Source organism: Grampus griseus, assembly GCF_964374135.1.
Source record: "Grampus griseus genome assembly, chromosome: 2".
Taxonomy (NCBI): Eukaryota; Metazoa; Chordata; class Mammalia; order Artiodactyla; family Delphinidae; genus Grampus; species Grampus griseus.
In genome coordinates this window covers 3,406,759-3,423,688 of record NC_139018.1, presented here as the reverse complement: position 1 = coordinate 3,423,688, position 16,930 = coordinate 3,406,759, and the positions used below count along the sequence as shown (strand labels likewise).

At 47.3% G+C, this 16,930-nt stretch overlaps 1 protein-coding gene across 6 annotated transcripts in view; it reads left to right on the top strand.

The window, feature by feature from the left end:
- PPP2R5C (protein phosphatase 2 regulatory subunit B'gamma) overlaps window positions 1-16,930 on the top strand; it is a 132,655-nt gene that overhangs the window by 87,912 nt on the left and 27,813 nt on the right. For all 6 annotated transcript variants that reach the window (XM_082647300.1, XM_082647304.1, XM_082647302.1 and 3 more), the window contains 3 exons: window positions 11,976-12,086; window positions 13,084-13,176; window positions 13,265-13,395. In XM_082647300.1, coding sequence (XP_082503426.1) covers window positions 11,976-12,086; window positions 13,084-13,176; window positions 13,265-13,395 — 335 coding nt within the window. The remainder of the gene's footprint in view (window positions 1-11,975; window positions 12,087-13,083; window positions 13,177-13,264; window positions 13,396-16,930) is intronic.

The window sequence follows — 16,930 nt, the reverse complement described above, 5'->3', positions numbered from 1 at the left end:
AAATACGTGTAGTCATGTAACCACCGCCGCCACAGTCGATATAAAACAGTTTTATGACCCTCCAGAAAAGTTCTTCCTGCTACTCCTTTGAACTCAGACCTTCCCCTTATCCATTATCTCTGGCTACCACTAATCCGTCCTCTAGCTCTGTCATTTTGCCTCTTCCAGAATGTCATATAAATGGACTCAGAGAGTGTGTAGCCTTTTGAGTCTAGCTTCTTTAACTTAGCGTAATCTGTTTGATATTCCTCCATGTTGTTGATGTATTAGTGGTTTGTTCCTTTTTCTCAGTAGTATCTCATTATATAGAGGTATCATGATTTGTCCACTCCCCAGTTGAGGAATATTTGAATTGTTTCCAGTTTTTAGCAATAACGCTGCTATAAATATTCATGTACAAGTTTTGGACATAGACTTGGGCGAGCACATAGGCGTGGGATTGCTGGGTCGTATGATTAAGTATTCATTTAACTTTCTAAGAAACTGCCAGACTGTTTTCCAAAGTAGATGTGCCGTTTTTTGCACTCCCGCCGGCCACGTGCGATAGTTCTGGTTGCTCCAATCCTTGTCAGCGTTTGGTGTCTTGAGTCCTTTCATCTCATTTTGACTTTAACTTGCATTTCCTTGATTAGTGATGCCGAGCATTCCTTCCTGTGTTCGTTTGTGTATCTTCCTTGGGGAAGTGTCTGTTCAGATCATTGGCCTGTTTTTTAATTGGGTTGTTTTCTTATTGAGTTTGAGCCTTGTTTACATATTCTGGATACAAATGCTTTGACAGATAAGTGATTTGCAAATATTTCAGTGTGTGCCTTGTCTTTCTATTTTAACAGTGTCTTTTACAGAGTTTTTCATTTAGATGAAGTCTAATTGTTGATTTGTTTCCTTCATGGCTAGTGCTTTTGGTGTCATATATAAGAAGTCTTTGCCTAGCCCAAACTCAAAAAAATTTTCTCCTCAAGATTTTCTAGTTTTACATTTAAATCTATGATCCATTTTGTCAGTTTCGTTTCTTGGCCTATGGATGTCCAAGTGTTTGTTGAAAACCATTTGTTGAAAAGACTAACCATACTCCATTGAATTGCCTTTCCACCTTAATCAAAAATTAATTCACCATATTCGTGAGTCTGTTTCTGGACTCTGTATTCTGTTCCATTGATCTAGGGATCCTCTTGCTTATGCCATACGGTCTTCATTATTGTCACTTTATAGTAAATGTTGAGATCAAGTAATATGAACGTTCCAACCTTTTTATTCTTTTTCAAATTGTTTGGCTTTTCTAGTTATTTTATCTTTTCAAATAAATTTTAGAATCAGCTTGTCGTTATCTACAAAATAGCCTTCAGGGGTTTTAATTGGAATTGTATTGAATATATACATTTGGAGAGAATTGCTGTCTTAACAATATTGAACCTTTCAATCCGTGAACACAGTATATATCCCCATTTTGATCATCTTTGTTTATAGTTTTCAACATGTAGATCCCCTATGTATGTTTTTAGACTCATAAGTGAGTCTTTTATTTTTGGGTGCTACTGTAATTGGGGTTTTTATTTTCTATCTCTAATTGTTTCTTGCAGTTGTATAAGGTGCTGCATATTATTCAGTGCATAAATATTAGTATTATTAGTTGAATTGACTCCTTTATAACTATAAAATGATCCTTTTATCATTGGTAATATTATTTTCTCCAAAACGTGCTTTGTATGCTATTAATATAGCCACTCCAGCACTCTCTTGACTAGTGCTAATGTGTATAATTTTCCTTCCTTTTATTTTTGACCAATTCGTATCTTTATATTTAAAGTGGGCTTATCGTAGACAGCATATAGTTGAGTCTTGCTCCTTTTTTTTTTTTTTTTTGCGGTACGTGGGCCTCTCACTGTTGTGGCCTCTCCCATTGCGGAGCACAGGCTCCGGACTCGCAGGCTCAGTGGCCATGGCTCACAAGACCAGCCACTCCGTGGCATGTGGGATCTTCCCGGACCGGGGCACGAACTCGCGTCCCCTGCGTTGGCAGGCAGACTCTCAACCACTGTGCCACCAGGGAAGCCCAAGTCTTGTTCCTTAATCAAACAATCTCTGCCTTTTGGTTGAGGTACTCAAACCATTAACTTGCATTGTTAAGTACTGATGTTGGGTTTAAATCTACCATCTTGCTGTATTTTTTCTCTGTTTATCCCATCTGTTTTTTGTTCCCTTTTCCTCTTTTTCTGTTTTCTTTTGGATCAATTGAATACTTTTATAATTACAGTTTCTTTTGTTGGCTTTTTGACTATCACTCTTTATTGTTTGATCTCAATTATTTAGCTTTTCTAGAATGCATCTTTAACTTGTCACAGTCAGCCTTCAAGTGACAATACACCATGTAAATATCAGTTTACAGCAGTGTACTTCTATTTCTTCTCCACGAGTCTTCCTGCTATTGTCATTTTACTTCTTCATATGTTATAAACCCCACCGTATATTATTTTTAGAAAACAGTTCTATTTTAAAGAGATTTAAATAATTTTTTAAACTCTTTTATACTTAACCAGATAGTTATCATTTTCAGTGTTCTTCATTCGATATCCATCTGATATCACTTTCCTTCTGCTTGAAGGACTTTCTTTGATTTCTCTTGTAGCACAGATCTACCGGTGATTCATTCTTTTAGCATTTGTTCATCTGGAAAAGTCTTTCTTTTGCCTTTGATTTTTTTTTTAACAGATCTTTATTGGTGTATAATTGCTTCACAACACTGTGTTAGTTTCTGTTGCACAACAAAGTGAATCAGCCATATGCATACACGTGTCCCCATATCCCCTCCCTCTTGAGCCTCCCTTCCACCCTCCCTATCCCACCCCTCTAGGTCATCGCAAAGCACCGAGCCGATCTCCCTGTGCTATGCGGCTGCTTCCCACCAGCCACCTCTTTTACATTCGGTAGTGTATGTATGCTGATGCTACTCTTACTTCGTCCCAGCTTCCCCCTCCCACCCCATGTCCTCAAGTCCATTCTCTATGTCTACCTCTTTATCCCTGCCCTGCAGCTAGGTTCATCAGTACCACTTTTTTTTTTTTTTTTTTTTTAGTTTCCATATATGTGTGTTAGCATACGGTATTTGTTTTTCTCTTTATGACTTAGTTCACTCTGTGTGACAGACTCTAGGTCCATCCACCTCACTACAAACAACTCAGTTTCGTTTCTTTTTATGGCTGAGTAATGTTCCATTGTATATATGTGCTCATCTTTATCCATTCATCTGTCGAAGGATTGCCTTTGACTTTGAAAGATACGCAGGCATACCTCATTTTATTATGCTTCACTTTACTGCACTTCGCACATTTTGTGTTTTTCACAAATTAAAGGTTTGTGGCAACCCTGCATCAAGCCAGTCTGTTGGCACTGTTTTTCCAAAATCATTTGCTCACTTCCTGTCTCTGTGTCACATTTTGGTAATCCTCAAAATATTTCAAACCCTCCAACAGCAAAAGATTGACTCTCTGAAGGCTCAGATAATGGTTAGCATTTTTTAGCAATAAAGTATTTTTTTAACTAGGGTATGCACTTTTTTTTTTGGACATAATGCTACTGCACACTTAATAGACTACAGTATAGTTTAAATATAACTTTTATAAGCACTGGGAAATCAAAAACTTTGTGTGACTAACTTCTTTCTGACATTCACTTTATTGCAGTGGTCTGGAGCTGAACCCACAATACCTCTGGTGGGTATAGAACAACAGGTCAAAGTTTAATCCTTTAAAAATTTTGCTCCACTCTCTTCTCGCTTGCATTATTTCTGGTAAGAAATCTGCTGCCATTCCTATCTCTGTTCCTCTGGACATAATGTATCTTTTTCTCCTCTGGCTACTTTTTAAGATTTTTTCTGTTTTTCTTTTTAAGCAAGCAACTTGATTATGATGTGCTTTGGTGTAGTTTCCTTCTTTTTCTTGTCTTTGGAGTTCATTTATAGTTTTTATGAAATTTAGGAAAGTATTTGGCCCTTATCTCTTCAAATATTTTTTTCTGTCTCCCACACCTTGTCCTTTAGAGGCTCCAGTGAAATGTGTCTTAGGCCTCATAGAGTTGTTCCACAGCTGACTTATGCTCTTTTTTTCTAAAGTCTTTTTTTTCTTTGTGTATTTCGTTTGGTGATTCCCTTTGCTGTCTTCAAGTTCAGTAACCTTTTCTGCAATGTCTCAGCTTTTGTTAATTTCCCTCCATAAATTTTTCTTCTCACGTTGTAGTCTTCATCTCATGTAGTTTATGCCTTTTCCATATCTTCATGTCTCCACCTAACTTTTTGAACACATAGAATACTATCTTAGCCTTATCTGTTAATTCTACCATTGTGTCAATTCCAGGTCAGTTCAGTTGATTGGTTTTCCTTCTTGTTATAAATGACATTTTTCATGCTGCTTTGCGTGTCTGGTCATTTTTTTATTGGACGTCTGACCATGTGGGTTTTGCCTTGATGAGTACTGCGTACCGATATGTTTCTAGTGATATCTGGGGATTTGTTTGGGATGCAGTTACTTGCAAACAGTTTGATCCTTTTGGTTCTTGCTTTTAAGATGTGTTAGGAAGGACTATAGTCATAATCACTCTATGGCTAATTATCCCCCACGACTGAGACAAGACCGTTCTGATTATGAGCCCAGTCCTCTGTGAATTAATGGATTTTTCCAGTCTCGTTGATGGGAACAGGAACTGCTCCGGCCCTGGGTGAATACTGGGTCTCTCTGGTCTTTTCAGGTGGTTCTTTTTGCAGCCTCCAGTAGTTTTCTCACCCCAGTGGGCTGTTCAGTCCACTTCTGAATAGTTCAGGAGGACCTCTGCAATCTCTGGAGTTCTCTCTGTGCAGCTCTCTTCTCTCTGGGACTTTGCCTTGCAGATTCTAACCACCTGTGTCTGCTGGACTTCACCCGGGTTCTTTCTCCCTGTGCTGCAACTTGGAAATTCTATCAAAGGAGAAAGCGGGACATTTGTTCCCCATCTCTCAGAAATCTCTCTCTGTCTTGCACTATCTGAAATCCATGTCTTGCAAACCAGAATTCCATGTGTTTTTCCTTGGGTTTTTTGGTTGTTTCAGGAAGTAGGGCAAATCCCATTCCTGTTACTCTGTCTTGTCCAGAAGTATAAGTCTCTGCTTCGTTTATAATAGATACTCGATCAGTACTTAATTCCATCCACACAGGTGATCCAACAACGATTCTAAAAAACATACTAACCGAAGGTTATTTGCATAATTTATAATTTTGTAACTGTATGCATCTGGTCAGTGGTGGGGGGCCCACAGCAAGAAAACAGTTGGGTCTACATATGACTAGGAAATAAGTACTTTAGCTCTGAAGCTTCCCTTCCCTTTTCAGTTCATTTCTATCGTGTAGAATGCAGAATGTGTAGTTTTGTTTTGTTTTTTAAATTTTATTTTATTTTTTATATTTATTTGGCTGTGCCGGGTCTTAGTTGCAGCGTGTGGTATCTTTTAGTTGCGGCATGCAGGATCTAATTCCCTGACCAGGGATCTAACCCGGGCTCCCTGCATTGGGAGCACAGAGTCTTAACCACCGGACCACCAGGGAAGAACGTTGATGGTAAAGTCTAGTTGGTGGCTATATCGTTAGTCACTATAAAATTCAACTGTTTTGCCTTGAGGTTTTTCATAACAAGATATTAGGGAATAAATCATTCAGAAGCCTTATGTAAAACTCACCTTTGGACCAGAGTAAACAACTTAAGAAAAACTTGCAGTTCCAATGTTGTGTTTAAATAGCACCAATTGAATTATAAGTATTACAGATGAGTGGTTATCTTTTGCAGGTAAATTTTCTATTCTTAAACTCACAAATAAAAGTAAAAAATAAACTCCTATGCATAATTATAAATGACTAGCATATTTTCATTTGAAGAAGATGCTGTTATACACTTAGTTGTGAAATGGTCATAAAATTTAAAAGTCCACTGTTGAAAACTTGAGAGTAAATTTCCTTTATTAAGTATTCTACAAAGATTTGTAGGTATTTATTTCTAGATCTTTAACTTTGATTGAGAGCATATTTTAGTGATTGTAAAAATAGCAGGCTGTTCAAAGTAAGGGTTTAGCTTGTAGTTCTTTTCTTCGGGCATCTATTTGGAGGTAAAGCTGCATTCTTTGAAAGCAGCTCTTGCCTTAGAGAAAGTGGCGGTGTGGATTCGTGGAGGAGGAGAGCCAGCTTCACTCACCTCTCGTGCGAGTGCTTGCTCTGTGCCAGGCGGTACCATGGACCTTGGGAGGTGGTACCAGGAGGGAAGACATTAGGCCAAGAATTACCCGACCATCCGGTTATATTTGAGACAAAGATCGCAAAGGAAAGGGGCAGGATGATAGAAGAGCTTGAAATCAGGGACCCAACCGGGCCTTGGGTCGGGGGAGGCTCCCCTGACGAAAGTACACTGCAGCTGAGAGCTAAGGTTTAATCGGGAAGTTTTTAGGTAATTACTTGGTGTTGCAGTTAATAAGGTGACTGATAGGTGCTTTTCCCAAAGGATCCGCTTGCTCTCAGCAGGTCTTTGAGGATCTACTAGTTGCCGGGCGCTACGGCAGGTGATGGAGGGTCAGCAGTGAGTGAATCGTCAAGCGAACATTCCCCAGGATGATACCTGAATTCTGCTGTGAAACCAGATTGAACTAATTCTACAAGTGAGGAAGGGGACAGTTCTTCCCTTTAAGATTGCTACTAGGATTTTTACCATCCACGTAAAAAACGAGTTAGAGTTATATGTAAGATTGCTTTTAAAGTATAAATTGCTTTGTGGAGAAGTTACATCTTTGTGATGCAATGTCATCTCACACTGGAGAAGGGAAGGGTCCTCATTCGTTCGGGTATCCTTCAGTGCCTTTGTTAGGGTTTTCATGCTCTCATTGAAGCCTTGTAACTGGGTTACAAGGGGGTTGTGAGTCCCTAGGCCCTTGGTCATTTTTGTGGCCTAGTACCTGGGGTCCTCCTATCGGTTATGTTTCCTCGTTGCCTGTTGTTGGTGGAGAAGATGTTGCTGTTAGGTTGGGGTTTTGGGTTTTTGTATGGGTGGCCCAGCTGTGATGGTCTGTTGTCTCTGCTGGTTTTTCCAGTTATATCATTTGCAACCAAATGACGGCTTTCTATTTAAAATATAATGTGGAAGGACTCCCTACCTCCCCACCTCCAAAATGTATGTCTTAGCAATATGACCCTCAGAACCTGGCATTCCTGTTATAGGAGGAAGAGCTGTAATTTGGCCTTTGGTGGACTCACCTTTATAAACCCTATCACATGAATAAAACAAAATCAAAAGCATAGTAGAAAACCCTTGGGGCGTCCCTGGTGGTGCAGTGGTTAAGAATCTGCCTGCCAGTGCAGGGGGCACAGTTTCAATCCCTGGTCTGGGAAGATCCCACATGCCGCGGAGCAGCTAAGCCCGTGTGCCACAATTACTGAACCTGCGCTCTAGAGCCCACAAGCCGCAACTACTGAACCCTCATGTTGCAACTACTGAAGCCTGCGCGCCTAGAGCCCGTGCTCTGCAACAAGAGGAGCCACTGCAATGAGAAGCCCGCTCACCGCAATGAAGAGGAGACCCCGCTCGCCGCAACTAGAGAAAGCCCGCGCACAGCAACGAAGACCCAACACGGCCCCACCCACCCCCCAAAAAGAAAACCTTTGTGGTTTTAAACAGAGAACTGGGGCTTCCCTGGTGGCACAGTGGTTGAGAGTCCGCCTGCCGATGCAAGGGACACGGGTTCGTGCCCCGGTCCGGGAACATCCCACATGCCGTGGAGCGGCTGGGCCCGTGAGCCATGGCCGCTGAGCCTGCATATCCGGAGCCTGTGCTCCGCAACGGGAGAGGCCACAACAGTGAGAGGCCCACGTACCGCCAAAAACAAAACAAAACAAAAAAAACACATTTAAACAGAGAACTGAATAATCAACCTTTCTTTCCTTGCTGTCTCTGAAATTAGATTATCAGTGTTTCTTTTTGGAGCATATCCCTTCCTGTCTTAAACCTTTATATGTTCCACTGTACTGCAGTTGTGTCACAGCGTGAATATTTTATTACTTCGCCCACTGGTGATGAATATTACAGGTATAGAAAGGCTGCGTGTTATTGAATTGTGAGAACTTTGCATAAACACTTCTTGAGCAATTTTGGTTTGCGTTTATTCAATAAATTTAGCAACTGGGAGAAGAACATCTGCAGGATCATTTAAATACTGAAAGTAGAAAATGTCAAGAAAGCTGTAAAAGCAGGGGCTTCCTACCACCACGGTCAGTGCACACCACACGCGGGGGCTGCACGGGTCACATACATGCACGCGTGGTGACGTGTCTGTTTCCCATGCGCCCAGTGCAAAGAGAGGCTTTACCCTCTTTCAACAGGTGAGGAAACCAAAGCTTGAGCAGGCTTCTCAGTCTCGGGTCCTGGTCTGAGTGAGAAGAGGGCCTGGTGAGGCTGTGCCCTGAGGCCACACTGCCTCTCTCTGTGCAAGAGCTGATTCTAGCTCTGTGTCCAGGGATCACGGTGCACTCCGAATCGGTGTGTCTCAGCCGAGAGGTGGTGATGGATCTGCGCAGTCTGCATCAGATCTAAGACTTCTAGACCTACGGTAGAAACAGATTCCCTCTGGTTTCCATGGCGTGATGCTGACAACGATCGCCTTCTGTGGCTCTCAGACTACGCTCCACGCGTGCAGACAGCGTGCAGATGTCAACACCATGGCACTCCACTAACTTGACCCCTGAAGCTGCTGTGCTAAGAAAAGGTGGAGGGTTAGAAACCCATGGACAGCTCAAGGTGGCCTGATTTTTGCCTTCTGCTCTCTAATCTACATATTAGCTTTTAGTATCTTTAGCCTTCTCTAGAGGTGAGCATTAAATTAACGTGGTAGGAAAAGAGGGTAGAAATTACAGTGTGAGGTTTTTGTTGTTGTGTGAAAGATAGAACTTTTTATCCATTAGAGTTGGCCAGTAATAAAACTGCCTGGTTCGAGGGTGGTCATCCTCCCAGGACATGAAAAGGGGACTTTTGCATTCAAAGCAAGTTGGTCTATGGCCCCTTGCAGGCCCCTGACTCAGCACCTGGGATTCGGTGAATGTGTAGGTGTTGCGGACGGGCTGTAGCTGACTGAACACTGTGCAGTGGGACTTCAACTTTAGGCGGAATCATTAGCTGTACTACAGCAGGTCACTCAGGAATCTCAGCTGACCGGGTGGATCAGTCAGAGTCCTTCCAGAGAAACAGAACCAGCAGGATGGAGACAGACAGAGAGAGACAGAAAGAGGGATGGATGGGTGGATGGATGGGTGGGCGGGTGGGTGGATTTTTGAGGAACTGTCTTATGCCTTGTGGAGTCAGACGGGGCAAATCTGAACTCCGTGAGGCAGGCTCAGACGCGGCCATCCACAGTGGAATTACTTCTTCCTCAGGGAAACCAGTTTTGCTCTTAGAAGACTTTTCAACTGATTGGTTGAGGCCCACCCACGTTCTCCTTTACTTAAAGTCAGCTGATCTAGATGTGACCACAGTTACTAAACGCCAACAGAGTGACACTCAGATTGCTGTCTGGTTGAATAATGGGTACTCTAAGGTGTCACACGGGTACGTTTTATTTTTTTCAGCCATCGCCTTTAATCACAATCTGTTATATCTCCCTTCCCTGCCCCTCTGGTTCCAGCTGTCGCACCTAGTTTATCGCTTCAATCCCCAACTCAGAACCTCATCTGTCCCCACCTTCCCCTTGGGCAGCTTGGCCGGCGAGGGACCTAAAGCGGGAGAGGAGGGGCCGAGGGCCACAGCGCCTGTGCCTGATGTCCTGCGGCAGCCTGGCCTCTGCCCGGGCGGCGGCCCCTCCCAGGGGGCATCTGTGCTCTGGAGAGCGTTGGGCTTCCTGAAAGACCCTCCCTGAGGGGCAGCCGTCCCCCTTTGTGCCCCAGCCTCCAGCCCCTGCCCGGGCGAGCTGAACACTGCTCTCTCCCCCCTGACCCCTGCGGCCCTCACGTGCAGCCTCCGAGGTGGCCCGTGTGTGTGCTCCCCTCTAAGTGCCCTGTGCCACGATGTCACGGGCACTCGGGCAAGTCTCCCAGAGAGGCAGCACGGCGGTGCCCACAGACACCTCTGCCCCCGGGGACGCGGCCTGGATCCACCGTCCCCACCCTGGTCTCTGGGTGACTCTTGGAGCCCCCGATCACTGGCTTTGAGGGAGAGGATTGGGAAGCCCCCCCCAGGAGTGCTGCACCCCCCTAGGAGTGCCGCACCCCACAGAGGCCTTGGGCTCCTTTCTGACCCTGTCCTCTCCGCACTCCACAGCCAGGGGTGACAGGGCTGGTTCTGCTGCCCCCATCCCCACGCTGCAGGCCCGGAGGAGACGGTGGCTGGGCTCCCAGTGTCCCCTTCTTCTGTTCTGTGGGCTTTGGGATCGGGGGGCCTGGGGACCAGCGGTGGAGGACGCGCCCCTTCTACCTGACAACATCTGTCCCAGCCTGTGTTCACCGGTCACTGTGGTTTGGGAGGCCTCTTGCTGGGCCGTGTGCACACACCCCATTCACCGGTTCCAGACCTCCTCCTCCTCTCTTTACTTACGTCAGAGGAGCATTACTCATATTTCTATTAAAAGATTTCTTTCATTCCTTGTTTCTGGCTTTTAGTTACTCGTTCCAGCCATTCTTTGTTGCTCCCATTCCTGGACTGTCTGCGTCTGCTCCTCTCGCACGACGCAGAGAGCAAACATTTGATGCTCGGCGCTTCTAGAGCCCAGGACTTGGGGAGTGTGTGTTTTTCTTCATGGAAAATGGTGTTGCAGGAAGACAGGATAAAACAAAACGGGTGCCGTGGAGTTTTAGCTTGGTCTTTACAAGACTGTTATCCGAACAGCCAGGTTTGCTCTGAACCCTCCGTAGAGACCCTCGCTGTTGTAGTGGAGTCGGATTCTATCTTGTGGGTCAGGTGTTTTGATTCTGTGCTTCTGGGCTTGGAAGGACGGAGGGCTTTTTTTGATCACTAGAGTCGAGCTCTGTAACCGGCATATGGCGTGTTCAGAGATTCGGTGAGGTAACATATTTAAACTGACTCCGAAAGAAACATAGGTTATAAATTGGTGATAGTGAAAAACTAGACTTCTACATTTATATCAGGAACCTGTCAATATATGTTGTGCTTTATTCATATTAACCATACAGGCAGTAAAATGTACCTGTGCCCCAAAGAATTGTGGATTTTGTGTAGAAAACATCTGTTGTAAATAAAACACGCTGATTTTTATGAAATGGAGATTGACTGGAGCCTGGGGTGTGGGAGAGTGGTGAGGGACAGTACAGGGTGGAGAGCAGAGCAGAGGGCCATGAGGCATGCAAGGGAATCGTCCAGACTTTGTGTGTCCCGTCCAGTCCCTGGGCACACGGACCAGGCTGTCCCATGACATGATGACTCCTCTCCTTGCTAACATTGCGGCCCTTTCCCTGGAAACGATCCTCTAGCCACCCACCTGGGAGTTACTCTGTCTTGACTTGCCGCTCTCATCACTGTCACTGCAGAGGACTTTGGCAGGGAAGCTGTTCACGACCTCCGGTGTGAAGCGGCCTCTGCCATTTTCTCACCGTTTTCACTTCTTTGATCTCTGCTGTTTCTTTCGTAATCTCACCCTTTTCTTACTAGCGCTTTGAACTTTTCTCCTTGCTCTGCACTTACTGGATATAACAAAGGCCTTAGGTGTCATCCCTGCCCATCAGCATCTGTTGGCACTGGTTATCTGAAAGGTCAGGCAGGAACCTTGGTGGCTGGCTGGCTGTCCACGGCCGTGGGTCTAGCTGTGGCTTTGACCCAGGCTCTCAGGACCCACACCACTTCCGAATTTTGAGAATAAGGACGAGCCAGATAACCACTGGAAGCAGTTATCATTAGAATTCCTTAAGATTGTTTTAAATGTTCTCTGTAAATATTTTTAATGTCCTGGTTATAATTATAGGATATGTGGATTTTAGTTTGCAGTTAACATGTTTCGAACATTACCACCTTCCTCCAACCCTACGGGAGCAGAATTTGACCCAGAGGAAGACGAGCCAACGTTAGAAGCAGCCTGGCCTCACCTGCAGGTACTGGATTCTGGGGGTGCACTAGACACAGAAGGGCGGGGGTCAGCGTGGGGTCGGGGGGTTCTCCGAAGCAGGAGCCCTGGGCCTGGGCCTCTCCAGCTGGTCGCAGATGGGCCTCTGCACTTCGGTGTCATAGACCCTGCAGACCTGTACGTGTGAGAGCAGTATTTTAGCAAAAGAGAGAACATTTAATGGCTCTTTGTTTGGACGCTCGGCAGAAACTACAAAGTGACAGAATTGCCAATATATTTTCAGTGCAAGTGACCGTGGGATTGAGGGCGGAGGTCTTATGCGAACATTCCTCAGTGTGTGTGCCCGCTGTGCGCCCCGAGGCCCATCTGCTTGGCTGACGCCTTTTTTCTAACACGTTTTTAAGGAGAAAGATCGATTGGGCAGGGCGCATGCCCCCCTGCCCCGAGCTAGATCGGGAGGTCTGGGTCAGCTGAAGGAGGGGAGATGGGGAGGTGAAAAACCTGGGAAGGAGCTCGATGGAGAACAGACAGGAAAGGCCATCTCGGTAGCAGAACGTCCCCTCCCACAGTGTCATGTGTAACCATTCGTGAAGGGGGAGGAACGTCCCGGCCCCGGGTGACTGTGTCTGTGACCTGCTCACCTAACACTCCCAGCTTCCTGTCCACCTGGCTTTCTGCTGGGACACTTGGAGGTGACAGGCTGCAAACCCCACCTGGGATTTGGTCACAGCCCGGCTTATGGCTGCTGTGCACTGTGGTCTCTGAGCATTGGTGACAACAGCCATGGAAATCATTTGTGGAAATGCCATTTAAGGATGTAGTCTGTGGTTCTTAGCTAATAACTAAAACAATTACCATCATCCGTTATAATTAAGCCATGTGATTTGACATAAATCCTTTAGACATGTGCCCTTTTTTTTAAGGCTGATACTTGCAGACAAAGATTCAACTCATGGTGTATTTTTAATCTCCATTTAATAAAATCCCATGTTATTTGACTCACTGTGGTTTTTCTTTCCTCCTAGCTTGTTTATGAATTTTTCTTAAGATTTTTAGAGTCTCCAGATTTCCAACCTAATATAGCGAAGAAATATATTGATCAGAAGTTTGTATTGCAGGTAAGGTGCAAGTTAGCTGAAACTACAAACGCTGTAATCCACCGTTAGAGAGAATACCGCATCACTGAGTGTCTTTTTCTTCTTGAAGCTTTTAGAGCTCTTTGACAGTGAAGATCCTCGCGAGAGAGATTTTCTTAAAACTACCCTTCACCGAATCTATGGAAAATTCTTAGGCTTAAGAGCTTACATCAGAAAACAGATAAATAATATATTTTATAGGTAAGTCAGCGTGGGGGTGACATTTCCCTTTTGCATGTGACGCTCCTGTTCACACTCGATGTCCCACCTCGTCGTTGGCTGTAGCAAAGTGGCTGGGCAGCAGGAGCGGCCGTTCCTGAGCAGCGGGCTCGTCGTTGGCAGGTGGGCCCCATCTATACCTCCGCCTCTGCGCTGGGCAGGGCCGCCTTCCCTCTGTGCCTGCTTCCCTCCTTCCGCCCGCCCCCCCCACACACCCGGTGTTTGTTCCGGCTTTTACCGTTAGGCCCGGTCACCCTGAACGTGGTTCCTTCTGTGTGGATGAATCGCTCCCTCCAGAGCCAGCGGTTTCCTCGCACCGGTGTGGTGCTCGTTCGTCCCCGCTGAGTCTCAGTGAAAGAGGGAAGGAGTGAGGAGTGAAGTGGGGAATCTTTGGAGACTCCTGCCGTGCACTGCTGGAAGCAGTGGCTGAGGCAGCGCGGTGTTCAGCGGTCGCAGCCTCCCCAGGCCTGCAGGACCACAGAGGCCTGGCTCTGTTTTAGTGGGGAGGACCCTGCCCCAGGGCTCCTGGAGGAATGTTCTGACAGTCCAGCTCAGTGTTCAGCCTGACCCCGTGACCCCTCACACAGCCTCCCTGTCGCCACCCCTCTGAGTCGCAGAGTCTTAACGCCCCTCCATCTGCCGGCTCCTATGCCGACACGCTCCTTGGACAAGCGGGTGTAGGTCCTGGGCGAGCCCTCGGGTGCCCCTCAGGCTCCGGGCTCCTTCCACACCAGGGCCTCGCAGCCTCGCCTGATCCTCCTGGAACGTTCTCACGTTCCCTTCCACCAGCCCTTCTCCTCACCCGCCCAGGCTTCCGGAGACATCCCTGCGCCAGGGAGGCTCGCAGCTTGGCGGACGGTCCGGCCTCCTGGGAGGGCAGGCATCGAGCCAGCGCTTATCTCACAGCCCCAGCCCCAGCTTCCTACCTGGCTTCTGGGGGCTCCAGGTGAACGTTGATGGATGAAACCGTCAGTGTGGTTTCTTCTCTGTCCCTGGAATGCTCACTGCACGAGCAGTTGACTCCATGAGTTTTTAGGGGACAGCTTACCCCACGTGCCCCGCACTCCAGGATGCCGCAGGCAGTGAGGAGTCCTGGCGGTGACGGGCGGCCAGCCCCTGCTGTCCCTCGCCCTGCCTGCCTGCGGTCGCGAGGTCCAGCGCCCTCCTTATCTTCGCACGTGATGTGGCCTTTGGGTGTCGGAACCTCCAGCTTGCATGTGGCTTCCCTTCAGACTCCCTCCAAGCTCCCCACAGCCCGTTTATATGATGGAGCCCAGGCTGGACACACCGGCTTAGGTGGTGGCATCGTGTTTCCTAAATGTTACCTTCCTATTTTGTATTTCTTGGTGTCGTGTTTCCTTTTTAACAAGACTGTTCCTTGGCCGACGTACTTATCTGTCAAAACGTAGCATACACTATTTAACCAACAGCAGACAGGTAGGATTTCAGTTCCAGTCTTTTAGGCTAAAATGGAAGCTCTGCCTGAAGGTTTCTTCCCTGCTCACATAGGTTCTGTGCAGAATCACCAGTCAGTGCCTGCCTCATACCTTAAGGAACCCCGACTTAGTAACTGAACTACCTAACTAGGCTGTTGTTCAGAAGTTACGGAGTGCAGCTCAACTCTCGCTGAGCACTCAGTGCTGGAGTGTGTGGTGTCCTCGTTTTGTTTTCGGGAGTCTTTTCTGTAAAAACCGTTCCTGATGCGTCCGATCAGGAGGAAGCAGGTCCTGTGGATCCCACAGCCGGCCTGACTCTCCACCTTCAGCACCGCCCCCTCCTCATTCCATGTAAGAAAAATTGCAGATGATCTCGAGAGCTGTATTCCGCTCATCTGCGTCCCACGGGGTGTAGCTGCGGCTGGTTAGACAGTATTTCAGGCGTGTTTGGTTGACCTTCCTGGAAGTGTTAGTGTGAGGTTCCTACTTACTTCTGTGGGTTCTCACTCCAGTCAGCATCTTCACAGGTGCGTTAAGCGCAGCTCTGGGTGAGGGATCGTGCCTGCTTGGCACACAGTGGAGCCTGAAGGTTGGGTGGCAGGTGGAACCCGGGCTTCAGTTCTCTCTGCTGCCGAACAAACCCCCGCGGCTTGGGAGCTTAAATCAGCGTTTGCCATTGCTCTCATTCTGTGACCTGCCCGGGCGGGGCTCCGTGAACGTGAGCGGGCAGCCCCGAGACCGAGTTCTGCAGTGGCTGCCCGTGCTCCTCAGGGCTTGGCCGGGGCCTGGTGCGCACCGGCCTCGTCCCTTTGTACCGGTCAGAGCCACTTAGGGAATTGAGGACAGCCCAGCTTCAAGGGGGAGTGACTTCCACCTCTGCGTGTGCGGCACAGAACACGTCCTCCAGGAGGGAGAGGAATAGATGGCGAGACTGTCCTTCACAGGCAGGTTCCAGCTCAGTTTGGGGAGAGTCCTAGTTCCTTTTGGCTGAAAGAGGGAGGCATACTGTAGCCTGCTCTGCATGGGCCCTTAGGGCTTCCCTCCTGTTTTGCACCCCACTTTCTTGTTTCCCTCTGGAAAAGAAAGAAGGGGAGCTACACTTACATTCTCTTTCCTGTACCTACTCCAAATCTACAAAATAGTCGGGAATGAAGAATTTACCGATGAGAATATAGCAATGTTGATCTAGGAAAACAAAATGGCTTTTGGCTAAAGGCTGCCCTTATTTAAATGTTAGTACTGCTGGAGACAGATCACAAGTGGTGCCCAGGGGCTCGGCCACCTCCACATGCCGAGCACCCAGGCTTCAGGAGCCTCGCCCACCTGCTGCCTGCACAGCCCTCCAGGTGTAAACAGAGGAAGAGGGACTGAAGTTGGGTGGTTGCACTATTACTTTGTACATCTAAACTGTTTTAAGTATTTCAAATAAAACAGGTGAAGTGAAGGGAGCCTCAGGTGGAGTTTCACAAACAAACTAAAGCACCTCCCCGTGGAGATGCCCAGGGAGGCTGGGGCTCCCATGAGGCCGGCTTCCCACCTCAGGGCAGGGGCAGTGGCGGGGCCGACGTGTCTGAGGCTGACACGGGTGCCCCACGCGCAGCGCAGCCTGTCCCCTGCTGCCCGTGATCTGACCAGCCGGGCTGCCGGGGTCCATCACGGGTACTTTCCCGCCTCGACTCCGTGCTGTGGCCGCATTTGTTTCCGTGTCACTGTGTTTTGCTGCTCACTGGTTCTGACCCCGGTCCCTGTGGTCTCAACTCCAATCTGTCTAAGCTGGTGTCTGAGCCTCCGTGTGCCTGCCTTGCCCGCCCGTCGCCCACCTTTGTTCTAGCCAAACGGGCTCTCTCCTCGCTCCGTGCCCCCCCTTTGAAAGATCTGTCAAAAACCAGAGACGTTAGACCCGCTCCTCAGGAGTACGTCACATGTTGTGGGCGTTTGACCTGTTCTGGACCTTAAGGTCACTCTTCCGTTTGTTTCAAACAGGGACAGTGAAAAATTTTAATCATCACAAACACTTATTTTCGGCCTAGAGCTGGCTCTAAACTAGTAGTTTTTGTCTGATAGGCAGGAACCTTTCTCAG